At 42.2% G+C, this 13,870-nt stretch overlaps 1 protein-coding gene across 1 annotated transcript; it reads right to left on the reverse strand.

The window, feature by feature from the left end:
* Window positions 1-1,305: 1,305 nt before the first annotated feature.
* Window positions 1,306-4,879, reverse strand: LOC143803656 (uncharacterized). Its single transcript, XM_077281437.1, has 6 exons — window positions 4,216-4,879; window positions 4,066-4,134; window positions 3,678-3,870; window positions 3,361-3,517; window positions 2,470-3,240; window positions 1,306-1,321 (listed from the first exon to the last, which is right to left on the reverse strand). The coding sequence occupies exons 1-6, from the start codon at window positions 4,285-4,287 to the stop codon at window positions 1,306-1,308; spliced, it is 1,278 nt and encodes a 425-aa protein (XP_077137552.1). The 5' UTR covers window positions 4,288-4,879.
* Window positions 4,880-13,870: the final 8,991 nt, after the last annotated feature.

A 13,870-nucleotide genomic window follows, 5' to 3' on the forward strand; every position in this document is an offset into this window, starting at 1 on the left:
GTGATTTCCCAAACTGTTTAGGGGCGGTGGATGGAAAGCACATCCGCATTGTCAAACCGGCCAGAACCGGATCTGAGTTTTATAATTATAAAAAATATTTTTCGGTAGTGCTTATGGCAATAGCGGATGCGGAGTGTCGCTTCATCGCCGTGGATATTGGAGCTTTTGGCCGTGGCAATGATTCCCAAACCTTCAAGAGCTCGGATATGGGCCGTCGGTTGTATGGCAACAATTTTAATTTTCCCCCTCCACAGCCTCTCCCCAACACTCAAGGCCCACCGCTGCCATTTGTTATGGTTGGGGATGAGGCCTTCCAAATGTGTGAAAATCTCCTGAAGCCCTATTCTAGTAGGGACTTGGACCACACTAGAAGAATATTCAACTACAGACTGACCAGGGCCAGAAGAACCGTAGAGTGCAGCTTTGGCATTCTTGTTGCTAAATGGCGCATTCTTGCAACAGCCATCAATCTAAAAGTGGAAACAGTGGACGAGGTGGTCAAAGCCTGTGTGGTGCTACACAATTATATAATGGCTAAGGAGCGACCCCACATTGAACTTGATGAACCTGTTGCACACCCATTGCCTGATTTTCAGCATCACCCGATGCGGTCAACTGCAGCCGTTGGTCTTATGCGGGACCAATTTGCGGCCTATTTTGTGTCCGATATTGGACATGTGTCATGGCAGGACAATGTTGTTTAAATGTCCTGTTGTATGTTTATGTTTACCAATTATTAAACACTGATAAACATTTTTCTAATTAATAAACTTTTTTGTGTTCACCATGTCTAATATCTTTTTCCTCTCTAAACAAAGGTTGACCAAAGATGGGCAGTAGATATGTATATCATATTTTGTAATCCAAAACCAGGAGTGGGTGATAGTTGTTGAGGTAATAAATTTTAAATTTTTCATCGTAATTTACCTATGTTGCACTCCCTATTTTGGTTTTCAAAGAATGAAATAAACCACGGGCCCCATACTTATAATAATGGTACAAAATTTTTATTTATTTTTATTTATTAATTCTAATATTGTTGACGTCATTGCGTCAAGACTGTCACGGTCTCTATATCCATCAAGTCAAGTGTAAGCAATAATAAATTCATGATAAACATATACATGATCATGAATTCACAATTTCTTACACCTGGCCTGGTGAGCATAGATATGTAGAGTGTGAGAACACTTGTCCCATCTGTTTGACAACCATTGTCACATGATGAGCTATATAGAATATGGTGAATATACAAGGCAGTAATCAACTTAATCGGTCAGGTATATATTTTGACATATGACCGGTTCAGTTAAGTTCTGAACTTGATTTCCACCATTTTCTCTTTGTACAGTGACACTACACTAGGTACAAAAATAAAAGAGTATGGAAATAAGTACTATTTTTTTGGCCAACTCATATCTGTATACTAAAGAAACACATATAGATGTTGTCTTGTATTTTATACTACTGGAGATATGTGTAGGCCAAAAGAATAAGTGTGTGATGAAGTTTATTGGTGTGTATTGAGAAAGGTGATAGACACAATAAACCAAACATCATTTTTTCAAATAAACTTTTTTTTTATTGAGGAAAAAGAAAACAAATTTATTTTTTGGTACCGCGCCGGGTTGAACCACGCCGGCTTGGGGTTGAGTAACGTAACTGGGGGGTATTCAGAACTGAAGCCTGGCTCACCATGGAGGAGGCAGAGGTGGCAGGAGAATGGGCAAGAAAACTTGAAGGGTCTGGAAGTTCGGGGATGGGGCTTAAAACATGAGGGGCTTGAGACACACTGGAATGTTGAGACACATCGGTAGGTGATGGGGGAGGAATAATCAAAGTTTTTTGTTTTTTATGCGTTTTGCCAGTTTTACGTTGGGTTTTCCGGGTTGGGGGAAGTCTTCTTGGGCTATGTTGTAAAGTGTGGGCGGGAGACACGTCAGGACCCGGCTCCACACAGTCAGTCTCCATTGTGGAGCGCTCGGCAATGTCTGAGTCCAATGGGGGGAAAGATAAACTCACGCCTGGGTCCTGGTGCCTCGTTGGGGGGGGGGAAACAAAAACCCTTCCAGGATCCTGGTGCCTCGTTGGGGGGGGGAAACAAAAACCTTTCCAGGATCCTGGTGCCTCGTTGGGGGGGGGGAAACAAATCCCATAACAGTGTCCTGCTGCATTGCTGGTGGGGGGGAACATAAAGCCATGGATGTGTCCTGCTGCATCAGGGTGGGTCCTGCCTGGAAAGGTATGGCTTGGTCGTGCTGCATCATGGGGGGCCCGGTGCGATACGCCATGGATGGGTCCTGCTGCATCGGGGGGTGTCCTGCCAGGAAAGCAACGCCTCGGTCCTGCTGCATCGGGGTGGGTCCGGTCCGGTATGCAACGCCTCGGTCCTGCTGCATCGGGGTGGGTCCGGTCCGGTATGCCAGGCCTCGGTCCTGCTGCATCTGGGGTGGGCCGGTCCGATATTGCATGGATGGGTCCTGCTGCATCGGGAGGGTGCTGGCCCGATAAGCCATGCCAGGGTCCTGCGTCCTCGTGGTGTCAGCGGAGGAGGTCCAAGCCGGAGCAGCGGTCGTCACGGTGGTGGCGGTGGGATGTCCAACAGCACTCATCATCGTGTTGGCGCTGTAGTGGAGTACACCTGTAGAGGGAATAGAGGTGGCCGTGCAGTGGTATGCAGCAGAGGTAGGAATAGTGTTTACTTGTGACAGTGACGGCACAGTTGGATAGGCCGCCACATTACGACTCTGACTCTGCTGCATAGCCTGCACAAAAGCAACATTGCAGGCCTGCATCACACTCAGCTGGAGATCAGGGCTAAGGTGTTCCGACATGCCCTCTAGGATTTGATTGAAAAAATGATGAGCTGGCTTATTGAGGTCGGCTTTCAATTGATCAACGCTTTTGGCGACATCCTGGATGCGGCAATTTAAGAGATTATGGTTCACATCCATTCTGTCACCTAAAGCCTTGATAGCATCATGTAAAACCGAGCTCAAGTGTAAAAACTCGGGCATGAGGGACCTATCCGAAGCCCTCTGTCGCTGCCGGGATGAGCCCGCCAAAATGGGTGCAGCGAAAGAGGACTGCGAAAGGGGAAGACCTGATGGGCCAGCCCCCTGGTCTCCAGTGAGTGTGGAAGACCCACCTGGTGCTGCGCTGCTGGATGGCTGGGACGGGTCCGTGGCTTCCGGCTGAAGGACCGCTCCAGCACCTGTGGCGACAGTCGTGCAGTGTGTGCTGTGAAAAAACAAAACAGAAAATTAATACCAAACTATAACAAGACGGTACATCCTGTGGAATTAAAAGTGACAGATTATGTCAATGCAATACAACCGGAGGCATGTGAGAAATACTTACGTTCTCATGAGAAGGACCGGTCTCAGGAAGGCCAACACACGGTGGTATTTGTAGAGCCGGTGCCTTGCTCCGGAACCACTAGCTGCACTCTTCTCTGCACGTAGGTCACAGTTGAAGCGGTCCTTCATGGAACGCCAACGTGTCCTTACTTTTTCCACTGTGAAATAACAATAAAATATAATGGTCAGAATAAGAACTTTTGGCCGTGCTCTTGTGACTGTGTGTGATGACAGAAACTACGAAAAGTTTCTTTCATCACACACAGTCAAGAGAGCATGGCCAAGGTCTGTTGCTTCACACTACCGTGCAATACTTACCAAATGCATTACGGACCCGTGGCGTGGAATTCTCCCAGCCATCCCACAACGCTTGGGCCACCTCACTCCACAAACGACGGAGAACAGTATTGACGGCGTGCTGTTTATCCCGGCTGTCCCACAACGGGACTCGCTCCTGGACCAGACTGATCAGCAGGTCATTATCAATCCGGTCGTCGTCCCGTTGTGAAACCTAAAATTAAAACAAAATCATTTAAGTTTGCTCAACCACATTTGTAAAAAATAAGACACGAAGATGAGAAAGGGCAGGAATATGAAAGACAACTTTCAGAAAAGGATGATATAAGAAATATGTATAGAAAAACAAGGGTACAGAAAGGAAGTTAAAAGAATATTACAATAAGGACAGTCTGCCTGGTATACATACCCGCTGCCGTCTTCCACCTGGACCTTGACTCCGCTGCTCAGTACCTCTCTGTCCCTCTGTTGAAGTGCTCTATAAAATTAAAAAAAAAAAATTGCCTCATGTGTCGATGTGACAGTCAATACTTACCAAGCTGACGTACAAAAAACATACCTCGCTCACGTGATCCACTTCTGATTGACGTGGCTGGAACTCCTCATCAGACGAGGAAACCGGAGAAGACATTCTGATGCGTGTTGAAAGAAAAAAAATAGAAGAAATTAGGAGATGTAGATCCAAAAAATTGAAAATGAATGCATTGGCTAGGATATACTCACATTGCTCTGTGTCTTGTCCAAGAATGCGTCCGGGCAGGGTGCTGTCTTCTTTGGAGTCTGATGAGAAGTGACCAGAAACTTCCCCCCACCTTCCCTTTATAACCTTGCTGCTATGGGGGAGTCTTATCAGTGTCTAGACATCTTTATCTACAGTTAATTCAGTGGTGCCAAAAAAAACGCATGCGTCAAAAAAACGCATGCAAACGCATGCAAACGCATGTAAAAAAAAACGCATGCGTCTCCATTGACTCCAATGCATTTTTTTGTCCAAAAAAAACGCATGTAAACGCATGCGTTTTTTTAGGAAAAAAAAACGCCCCTCAAAATACTACAAGTTGCATTTTATAAAATGAACGCATGCAGTTAAAAAACGCATGCGTTCACAAACGCGTGCAAACGCGTACACCAAAAAACGCATGCGTTTTCAATGTTAAATATAGGGAAAAAAAACGCATGCGTTTTTTTGGTAAAAAACGCAGCGTTCAAAAACGCAAGTGTGAAAGCAGCCTAAGGGCTAGGGTTAGGGCTGGGGTTAGGGTTTCAGTTAGAATTGGGGGGTTTCCACTGTTTAGGCACATCAGGGGCTCTCCAAACGCGACATGGCGTCTGATCTCAATTCCAGCCAATTCTGCTTTGAACAAGTAAAACAGTGCTCCTTCCCTTCCGAGCTCTGCCGTGCGCCCAAACAGTGGTTCCCCCCCATATACGGGGTATCAGCGTACTCAGCACAAATTGGACAACAACTTTTGTGGTTCAATTTCTCCTTTTACCCTTGGGAAAATAAAAATGTGGGGGCTAAAATATCATTTTCGTGGAAAAAAAAATATTTTTTATTTTCACGGCTCTGCGTTATAAACTGTAGTGAAACACTTGTTGGTTCAAAGTTCTCACAACACATCTAGATAAGTTCCTTGGGGGGTCTAGCTTCCAATATGGGGTCACTTGTGGGGGGTTTCTACTGTTTAGGTACATCAGGGACTCTGCAAATGCAACATGACGCCTGCAGACCAATCCATCTAAGTCTGCATTTCAAACGGCGCTCCTTCCCTTCCGAGCTCTGCCGTGCGCCCAAACAGTGGTTTCCCCCCATGTATAGGGTATCAGCGTACTCAGGACATATTGGACAATAACTTTTGTGGTCCAATTTCTCCTGTTACCCTTGGGAAAAAAAAATTGCGGGCTAATACATCATTTTGTGGAAAGAAAAAAATATTTTTTAATTTTCACGGCGCTACATTCTAAACTTTAGTGAAACAATTGGGGGTTAAAAGTGCGCACCACACATCTAGATAAGTTACTTAGGGGGTCTTCTTTCCAAAATGGGGTCACTTGTGGGGGGTTTCTACTGTTTAGGCATGTCAGGGGCTCTCCAAACGCGACATGGGTTCCGATCTCAATTCCAGCCAATTTTGCATTGAAAAGTCAAACGGTGCTCCTTCCCTTCCGAGCTCTGCCATGCGCTCAAACAGTGGTTTATCCCCATATATGAAGTATCATTGTACTCAGGACAAATTGCACAACAACTTTTGGGGTCCAATTTATCCTGTTACCCTTGGGAAAATAAAAAATTTGGGGCGAAAAGATCATTTTTTGTGAAAATTAATATGAAATTTTTTTTACGGCTCTACATTATAAACTTCTATGAAGCACTCGGAGGTTCAACGTGCTCTCCAATCGCGACATGGGTTCCGATCTCAATTCCAGCAAATCTTGCATTGAAAAGTCAAATGGCGCGCCTTCCCTTCCGAGCTCTGCCATGTGCCCAAACATTGGTTTACCCCAACATGTGGGGTATCGGCGTACTCAGGACAAATTGTACAACGACTTTTGTGGTCCAATTTCTCCTGTTACCCTTGGTAAGATAAAACAAATTGGATCTGAAGTAAAAATTTTGTGAAAAAAAAGTTAAATGTTCAATTTTTTTTAAACATTCCAAAAATTCCTGTGAAGCACCTGAAGGGTTAATAAAATTTTTGAATGTGGTTTTGAGTACCTTGAGGGGTGCAGTTTTTAGAATGGTGTCAATTTTGGGTATTTTCTGTCATATAGACCCCTCAAAGTCACTTCAAGTGTGAGGTGGTCCATAAAAAAAATGGTTTTGCAAATTTTGTTGCAAAAATGAGAAATCGCTGGTCAACTTCTAACCCTTATAACTCCCTAACAAAAAAAAATTATGTTTCCAAAATTGTGCTGATGTAAAGCAGACATGTGGGAAATGTTGTTTATTAACTATATTATGTGATATAACTCTCTAATTTAAGGGCATAAAAACAAAAAATTTGAAAATTGCTAAATTTTCATAATTTTCGACAAATTTCTGTTTTTTTCACAAATAAATGCAAGTCATATCGAAGAAGTTTTACCACTATCATAAAGTACAATATGTCACGAGAAAACAGTCTCAGAATCACCAGGATCCCTTGAAGCGTTTCAGAGTTATGACCTCATAAAGTGACAGTGGTCAGAATTGTAAAAATTGGCCCTGTCACTTAGGTGAAAACAGGCTTTGGGGTGAAGGGGTTAAATAAATAAAGAAAAAATTGATTTGAGGTCCCCACTATTTTTGGCAACAAGCCAAGGAAAAGCAGACAGCTGTAGGCTAATATTAAATTCAAGATTTATATATTAGGAACATTTATACACACAAAAAACACCCACCATAATGCTTCTTCGGCATTCAGTCATGCATTTTATCACGTCATCAACGTAGCACCTCCTCCTTCCATGTTTTTGTTAATCAACCCTTTCGGGGGGTGACTGTTGTGAACTCTGTTTTCGGGCTCCCTCTTGTGGTCACAGGTGGTATTGCGTGAGTTTTATTTTTGGGCTCCCCCTGGTGGCTTTGTTTGTTATCTTGCGGGTCTGTGGTAGGATCAGCTGCCTCGTTATTCTCTAGGGAGGTTCCTATTTAGCTCTGCTTTACCTCCACTTGTTGCCGGCTGTCGATGTATTCAGTGCTATTCTGATTACTCCTATCTTGGTTTTCTGTCTCTTCATGAGAAGCTAAGTTCTGTTTGATTATTTTTTGCTCATCTGTCTGCAATATGATTTCTGTTTATAATGAGTTTAGTCCAGCTTGCTAATATGTGATTTCTTGCTGCTGGTAAGCTCTGGGGTACGGAGTTGCTTCCCCCGCACCGTTAGTTGGTGCGGGGGCTCGAGCAATCTCTGCGTGGATATTTTGAATAGGGTTTTTCATTGACCGCACAGTTCTCTTCCTATTTTCTGCTATCTAGTGTTAGTGGGCCTCATTTGCTAAATCTATTTCATCTCTGCGTATGTGCTTTCCCGTTAACTCACCGTTAATATTTGTGAGGGGCTTTTCTATATCTTTGGGGGTCATTTCTCTGAGGCAAGTGAGGACTTACTTTCTCTCTAGGAATAGTCAGTTTCTCAGGCCGTGACGAGACATCTAGGATTTCCAGGTAACGTTCCACGGCTACTTATAGTTGTTTGCGGATAGGATCAGGTTGCGGTCAATTCAGTTACCACTTCCCCAGAGCTAGTCGTCGGTTCAGTTTCTTAGCTAGTCAGATTTGCGATCCTTGCCACTAGGATCATAACAGGTGACATGAGGAGACACCTCTTCACTTGCAAGACTTTTTGGATTCTTTAAATTGAGAATTAGATTTCTGGAGGGTTTAAACAAGAAAAATGAAATAATCTTTCATTATTAGGTGCAATGCTCTTACACACCGCATGTCTTCTTTCAATTAATTCTTTTTATTGGCAGCTAATAGCAGTTTTCTTCTCCTCTAAATAATATATGTATATATTATATGTGATTTTCTTTAGGTCCTTTTTGTGTTTTATCAAGTTATTTTATGTGGATTGTAATTGGTTTAAATGCATATTTAACTGATGCACGTTTGTGAGGGGATTAGGTCAGATTAAGACCGCGATTATGATTGAAAAGCATTGCTGACTTTTATCTAGTCACCATAATTACTAACAACGTGCCGTGCTAATTTGGCTTTTTTTTTAATAAAAACGTAATTTTGAAATTGTGAGCTGGAACTGAATTTACTTTTTCAAACAATATAGTACCGTTCCTCTTTCTCACTCCTGAAGCAAGCCAAGGGGAAAATGTACGGCGGAGTCCTGGGGTCCTGAATCATATGCTATTTTTCTCTTTCATGGTATGTTTCTTCTTGTAATATGTACAGTTGTGTGTAAAAGTGTTTGCCCCTTCCTGATTTCCTATTCTTTTGCATGTTTCAGATCACCAAACAAATTTAAATATTAGACAAAGATAACAAAAGTAAACACAAAAAGCAGGTTTTAAATTAAGGTCTTTATTATTAAGAGAAAAAGAAATCCAAACCTACAGGGCCCTGTGTGAAAAAGTGACTGTCCTTCCCCCCCCTTAAAACATAAATTAACTGTGGTGTATCACATCTTTGGGAAGCTGAGTTCAAATTCCCTAGCCACACTCAGGCCTGATTACTGCTGTTAATCAAGAAATCACTTAAATAGGACCTGCTTGACAAAGCGAAATAGACTAAAAGAGCCTCAAAAGCTAAACCTCATGTTGCAATCCAAAGAAATTCTGAAACAAATAATAAATAAATTGAGATCTATAAGTTTGGAAAAGGTTATAAAGCAGGTATATGCCTTTTATATATTTATCTATTTAAGTATTTATACATTCATTGGTCTATTTGATAGATACAGTGCCTACAAGTAGTATTCAACCCACTGCAGATTTAGCAGGTTTACACATTTGGAATTAACTTGGCATTGTGACATTTGGACTGTAGATCAGCCTGGAAGTGTGAAATGCAATGCAGCAAAAAAGAATGTTATTTCTTTGTTTATTTTTCTTTTAAATTGTGAAACGTTTTATCAGAGGGTCATTTATTATTCAACCCCTCAACCCCCCAGAATTCTGTTTGGTTCCCCTAAAGTATTAAGAAGTAGTTCAGGCACAAAGAACAATGAGCTTCACATGTTTTGGATTAATTATCTCTTTTTCCAGCCTTTTCTGACTATTTAAGACCCTCCCCAAATTTGTGAACAGCACTCAAACATGGTCAACATGGGAAAGACAAAGGAGCATTCCAAGGCCATAAGAGACAAGATCGTGGAGGGTCACAAGGCTGGCAAGGGGTACAAAACCCTTTCCAAGGAGTTGGGCCTACCTGTCTCCACTGTTGGGAGCATCATCTGGAAGTGGAAGGCTTATGGAACTACTGTTAGCCTTCCACGGCCTGGACAGCCTTTGAAAGTTTCCTCCCGTGCCGAGGCCAGGCTTGTCCGAAGAGTCAAGGCTAACCCAAGGACAACAAGGAAGGAGCTCCGGGAAGATCTCATGGCAGTGGGGACATTGGTTTCAGTCAATACCATAAGTAACATACTCCACCGCAATGGTCTCCGTTCCAGACGAGCCCGTAAGGTACCTTTACTTTCAAAGCGTCATGTCAAGGCTCGTCTACAGTTTGCTCATGATCACTTGGAGGACTCTGAGACTGACTGGTTCAAGGTTCTCTGGTCTGATGAGACCAAGATCGAAATCTTTGGTGCCAACCACACACGTGACGTTTGGAGACTGGATGGCACTGCATACGACCCCAAGAATACCATCCCTACAGTCAAGCATGGTGGTGGCAGCATCATGCTGTGGGGCTGTTTCTCAGCCAAGGGGCCTGGCCATCTGGTCTGCATCCATGGGAAGATGGATAGCACAGCCTACCTGGAGATTTTGGCCAAGAACCTCCGCTCCTCCATCAAGGATCTTAAGATGGGTCGTCATTTCATCTTCCAACAAGACAACGACCCAAAGCACACAGCCAAGAAAACCAAGGCCTGGTTCAAGAGGCAAAAAATCAAGGTGTTGCAGTGGCCTAGTCAGTCTCCTGACCTTAACCCAATTGAAAACTTGTGGAAGGAGCTCAAGATTAAAGTCCACATGAGACACCCAAAGAACCTAGATAACTTGGAGAAGATCTGCATGGAGGAGTGGGCTAAGATAACTCCAGAGACCTGTGCCGGCCTGATCAGGTCTTATAAAAGACGATTATTAGCTGTAATTGCAAACAAAGGTTATTCCACAAAATAGTAAACCTAGGGGTTGAATAATAATTGACCCACACTTTTATGTTTAAAATTTATAAAAATTTAACTGAGCAACAAAACTTTTTGGTTTGTAAGATTTATGCATCTGTTAATAAATCCTGCTCTTGTTTGAAGTTTGAAGGCTCTAACTTATTTGCATCTTATTAAACCTGCTAAATCTGCAGGGGGTTGAATACTACTTTTAGGCACTGTATATGCTATATTTCATTTTGTACACAACTAGTGTAATAAGAACATAGCCATTAGCCTCCCCCCATATATTTCTTATGAATACGTTTGTCGTGAACGCTCTTATTTTTTCTGTGTATTGCGTCCCACCATTTTAATATATTTTAATTATATGTATCAATAAAATCTATACCTTTTTTATATAGTTTTATGTCTTGTCTGTTTTTTGTGTAGTTATATTCTTACGTGAATACCCACTTATATCAAACAATGGTAACTTTTTTTAGTTGGTTGTGTATGACATAAGGAACAGGGTCAGAAGTTATAAGAACATCCTATGGTTGCTAGAAAACAACCCTATGGGATGTAGTCAGCACACTGACAGGAGAGGCCCGGTGCTCTGCTCCGATTTTCTGAAGATCATAGCATCAGAGCAGAGCTCTTTGCCTCTCTACTAAGGAGTTGAAAAATGCTAACTGCAATGGATCACGATGCCGGCTAAGCAAGGAAAATCCTTCTCAGTAGTACTAATCTTCAGTGTCGCCCCCGCAGTTGGCATCCCACCATCTCCTGACCATATGCTTCATGTAGAAGATTGTCACAATGACCCCTTTGACAGGTCAACCACAGAGGGTCTACATTTACTAGTTTTCTTCGAGGTCCTAGATATAATCTATTTATGCTCTTGCAAAGGCCTCTTGATGCAAAAGAAGACTTCTGGGTCAAGGCTGGATATGTTGTTTTTGGGTCCAGGATCTTATTGCTTCTGTTGAAAGTTTCTCACCTGGTGCTGTTAGATTCAGGTGTAGGCACAACTCTCTGGTTCAAGTAGGTCATTGTTAAACCTCTTAGCTGGCGGCCTGCACATCTATCCAGCTAATATGGAAAATATGAAAACATTTGGGAAGAATAAAATGCATTAGTTAGCTTTCGAGTTCCAAATCTCTATCTTTTTTTTAAACGGTAACACAAAACTACCCATCTTCCCCAACTTCTTTGTTGGTTAGTTGTCTGCTTAGGTATAGTTAGCAGGATGCAGAATGCAGGCTCATCTGAGGATGTTCTCCCATACAGATTTTCTGGCATGTCGGGAGCTTATGGCAGGTAACTTATCATTGTCCCCTGATGGGAAATGTTTAGGGATCTAGGGTAACGTATTAGTGGGTCAACCCTTTTCGAGTGGTTACACCAATTATTTTTTTTCGGGATGATTTCCTGCTACGAGACTGGTAACTATTCTACTGCATTGCAGGTGGGAGAGTTCAGTCATTTAATGTCTGATGAATACTTAATGTATCGTAATCTCTATAATTGTGAACAGTGAATCAGAACATGAGGACGAGATCTGTATATGTGGAAGCTTTCTATCTTTATGAAGGTTATATTCTTATACTAAATGAAACACCGTCAGATTAGTGATGCATTTTATGTTCATACACTACATGGACAGAATCATTGAATTCAGGTTTTTCATCCTGTCCCATTACCAAGATGTATGAAATCCGGCCCCTCGCCGCGCCGTCTGCCTTTACTAACGTGCAAAAGAATGGGTCGCTATAAAGACTCACTGAGATTGAGCGCGGTTCTGTAATAGGAGCCACTGGAGGAACAATTAGATTCATACAATGTTTTATCTTCCAGATATTCCCTGGTTACCTGTGAGTGGTGATACTGAAAAGTGGATACGTTTAAGAACCGCAGTAACTCGATGTGGAGACCACGTAACGGTACAGAGCGGGGTCACCGAGTGCTGAGGAGCAGAGGTCAGAAAAGTCACTAACACATTGCTGACTGCAAACCTCCTCTGGTATTAAAGGGAATCTGTCACCAGGTTTTTGCTACCTCATCTGAGATCATCGTAATGTAGGAAGAGATCCTGATTCCAGCGATGTTTCTCTTGGTTTACTGGGTGCAGAAGTTATGATACAATCAGAGTATTCAGATGTAGCATGTAGCAGAGCTCAGAAAGCTGCCCCCATCCACACCACAGCTTTCTGTGCGCATTGTATATTGATAGTAAGCTGCTGATCAGTGGTAGAGACGGAGTTGGACCAGGATTCAAGCGGCCAGCTAGTCCAGGCAGTCATAGTCTCCTGCTGATAAAACACTCATTATATTGAAAGGACAGCAGACAGCCGAATAAGTGTCACCTTGATAAAATCAGTGTCTCAGCCCCTCCCTCATGCTGCCCTGAGATTACATAGTAAAAGCATGCTGACTGATTCCCTTTCACATCAGCAGATCAGCAGAAAACTGTACCCCTGCTGTAGCTTCACGCATGAGGTCTCATGGCCGAGTATCTATATGCATGCCTTACATGACCAAGCACAAAAATGCTATTCTTGATGAATTTGGCCAAAATTCCTGTAGACACTTTCTAAAAACTTGTAGAAAACCTTCCCAGTGGAGTGGAACCTGTTAAAGGTTCTGTAGGTGTAATGTGGATGCATCTCAATACTTTTGGCCATAATGTAATGTATAGATAGATAGATAGATAGATAGATAGATAGATAGATAGATAGATAGATGTTAGATAGATAATAGATAGATAGCTGATAGATAGATGATAGATAAATAGATGATAGATAGATAATAGATAGATGATAGATAGGTAATAGATAGATAATAGATAGATAGTTGATAGATAAATAGATGATAGATAGATAATAGATAGCTAGATAGATGATAGATAATAGATAGATAATAGATAGATAATAGATAGATAGATAATAGATAGATAATAGATAGATAGATAGATAGATAGATAGATAGATAGATAGATAGATGCTATTTTACAGCGAGGGTGAATAAACCTGAAGTCTGTTACGCAGCTAAAAATAACAAATAGAATTTCTGGTATTTGCTCAGCAGCCATGGCTCCGGCAGTCATTTACTAGCACTGGATTGATGGTTTGGGCTTTACAGAGTTCCTTGATCTGCAATTTTCAGGAATTACAGACAATAGTTAGGAGATGGGTAAGGAGGTGATTCATGGTGGTGCCCTTTCCTGTTATTCCGCAAGCCATAAATGCTGCTAAATGGTGCTGCACATTTAATAAAATATTCATTTGTACTAAAGCCTCTATTTAGACTTTCAAATCTATCTGCTTTTATATCAATTTGACATTCATTTATCAGAGAAGTGTTTGGAATATGTGGTAAGTGTCCACGTTAGTGTATGCACGCTTAACGGCGGTATTAATCAGTGGCTCATTCGATGAGAGCAGCGGTGGATTGGATTTATCCGT

This window comes from Ranitomeya variabilis, chromosome 2 (assembly GCF_051348905.1).
Source record: "Ranitomeya variabilis isolate aRanVar5 chromosome 2, aRanVar5.hap1, whole genome shotgun sequence".
Classification (NCBI taxonomy): Eukaryota; Metazoa; Chordata; class Amphibia; order Anura; family Dendrobatidae; genus Ranitomeya; species Ranitomeya variabilis.